The 2,337-nt window shown below is 51.9% G+C and overlaps 1 protein-coding gene across 1 annotated transcript in view; it reads left to right on the top strand.

The window, feature by feature from the left end:
- LOC106805753 (dual specificity protein phosphatase 16-like) overlaps positions 1-2,337 on the top strand; it is a 42,011-nt gene that overhangs the window by 29,310 nt on the left and 10,364 nt on the right. Inside the window, exon 5 of the mRNA XM_014807469.1 lies at positions 1,859-2,033. Coding sequence (XP_014662955.1) covers positions 1,859-2,033 — 175 coding nt within the window. The remainder of the gene's footprint in view (positions 1-1,858; positions 2,034-2,337) is intronic.

The raw sequence follows: 2,337 nt of genomic DNA, 5'->3' as shown, positions 1-2,337 counted from the left end.
TCTCTCTCTCTCTCTCTCTCTCTCTCTCTCTCTCTCTCTCTCTCTCTCTCTTTCTCTCTCTCTCTCTCTCTCGCTCTCTCTCTCCCTATCTCCTTCTCCCTGTCCCTCTGTCACTCTCTATTCCTTCCGCCCATGTCTCCCGCCTGCTGTCCGCTTCCTTACTCCTCCCTCCCGCGTAGTTTTCCTCAGAGCTGACTCATCCTCAAGGCGTTTATAATTGGCAAATGTGTGCAACATGTGGTTGTCTCTGCAGCTCTTTTCACAGCATCCGTGCAGCATCTTCACAGCATCCCTGCAACATCATCACAGCTCTCCGTTATTTCCTCGTACTGAATCTCTCCCGTATTATCGCAGCATCCCTCCCAGCGTCGCTCCCCGCATCCCTCTCCGCATCCCTACCCGCATCCTCGCAGCATCCCTCACACATTCTCGCAGCGTGACTCCCCGCAACATTGCAGCATCACTCTTCGCATATCTCCCCGCATCCCTCCCCGCATCGTCGCAGCATCCCTCCCGCATCATCTCCGCATCCCTCTCCGCATCCCTCACAGCCTTCCCGCAGCATCCTTCCCCGTATCCCTCTCAGCACCCCCGCAGCATCCCACCCCGCAGCATCCCCGCAGCATCCCCGCAGCATCCCACCCCGCAGCATCCCACCCCGCAGCATCCCCGCAGCATCCCACCCCGCAGCATCCCGCCCCGCAGCATCCCGCCGCCGGGTTTTACGGCCAGCCGCGTGGCGCCAGCAGCATTGCTCATCGTCGCCCGCAATCTCTCAGCGCGCGCCGCTGCGGCCCCTTAATGGCATCACGCGCCGCTGCCTCTGCCGCTGCCGACGACGACGACGACGACGACGAGGGCTCGTTTATCGCGCCCATCATCGCCGAGCATCCTCGAGTGGCATGACGCAAGAGGTCTGCGCGAGAGAGTGCGGCGTATAGAGGCGCTGCCAGAAGAGGCTTTCCGGATGTTGTTGTCGTGGAATGTTTGTGAGACGATGTGCAGCGGGCCGCATTCTCTATTTTTTCTTTTCTTCATATTGGCTTGCAATGGATGTTGGATAATGGAATGCGGATTGGACTGTTCGCAATTATCGATATTATTATAGCATTTTTTTAGGTTTTTTCATAATTCCCCAAATGTAGACAGATTCCTACGAGCTAGGGAGTTTCCGAATATTAATGATGAAACATGCATTACGGCAGTTGTGCCACATGTGGAGTGGCATGAAATTTGAGAGGAGAATATTGTTACGGTCTGCTTCATATTTCCAATTCCTGTCTTTTTATCGTCTACCAACTTTCTCTATACGAAATGAACGTGTAGACGAATCGTCCAGCGTTTGTTGGTCCCCGGGGTGGCGTAAATACATCACCTGGTAATTAATAAGCTGTCTTGGTTGGGCAAGGTGTTCGTGTTAACACGATGGCCTCGCTTCTCACCTGTATGTTGTGCGTGGCAGTGAATAGGTTGATATATCAGTCGTGCGTGCGTGTTTGTGTGCGTATGTGTATGTGTGTTCGTGCGTTCATGGGTGCGTGCGTGCGTGCGTGCGTGTGTGTGCGTGCGCGTGCGTGCGTGCATGGGTGCGTGCGTGCGTGTGCGTGCATGCTTGCAGGCATGTGCGTGCATGCTTGCGTGCGTGCGTGCGTGCGTGCGTGCTTGTGTTAACGTGATGGTTTCATTGTTTTCCTGCAGGTGTCAGTGAGAGAGTTTATTTGTCTATTCGTGCGTACGTGCGTGCATGCTTGCAGGCGTGTGCATGCGTGTGCGTGCATGCTTGCAGGCGTGTGCGTGCGTGTGCGTGCGTGTGCGTGCGTGCTTGCGTTAACGTGATGGCTTCATTGTTTTCCTGCAGGTGTCAGTGGGAGAGTTGATCTGTCAGTCGTGCCGACTGGACACGCTAGACTACTCTGACGTCATCGTCTACGACGAGCAGACGGAATCGCTCGAGCAGGTCTCTCAGGACAGCTTTCTGCACGTGCTCATCGCCAAGCTCCGAGATGCCTTCAACAGCGTCAGTCTGCTGCAAGGTATGGGCGATAAAATAGATATAGTAGATAGTATATAGATATATAATAGACTTCTCTTCGCTAGTAGGAAGTAGATCGGGGAGCGTCTTGATATGCGTGAGAGATTAGGTACAGGTAGCGCACAGGACTCCAGGATTACATAGGAGTCGGAACTGTATTTCATCAATATATATATATATCAAGAGTACATAATAGAGATTAATAATCTCTAAATAATCTCTAATAATCTCTATTATGTACTCTTGATATATATATATATATATATATATATATATATATATATATAGTAGTAGTAGTAGTTAGT

This window comes from Priapulus caudatus, unplaced genomic scaffold (genome assembly GCF_000485595.1).
Source record: "Priapulus caudatus unplaced genomic scaffold, Priapulus_caudatus-5.0.1 Scaffold126, whole genome shotgun sequence".
NCBI classification, from domain to species: domain Eukaryota; kingdom Metazoa; phylum Priapulida; class Priapulimorpha; order Priapulimorphida; family Priapulidae; genus Priapulus; species Priapulus caudatus.
This window is presented reverse-complemented; position numbering and strand designations above follow the sequence as displayed.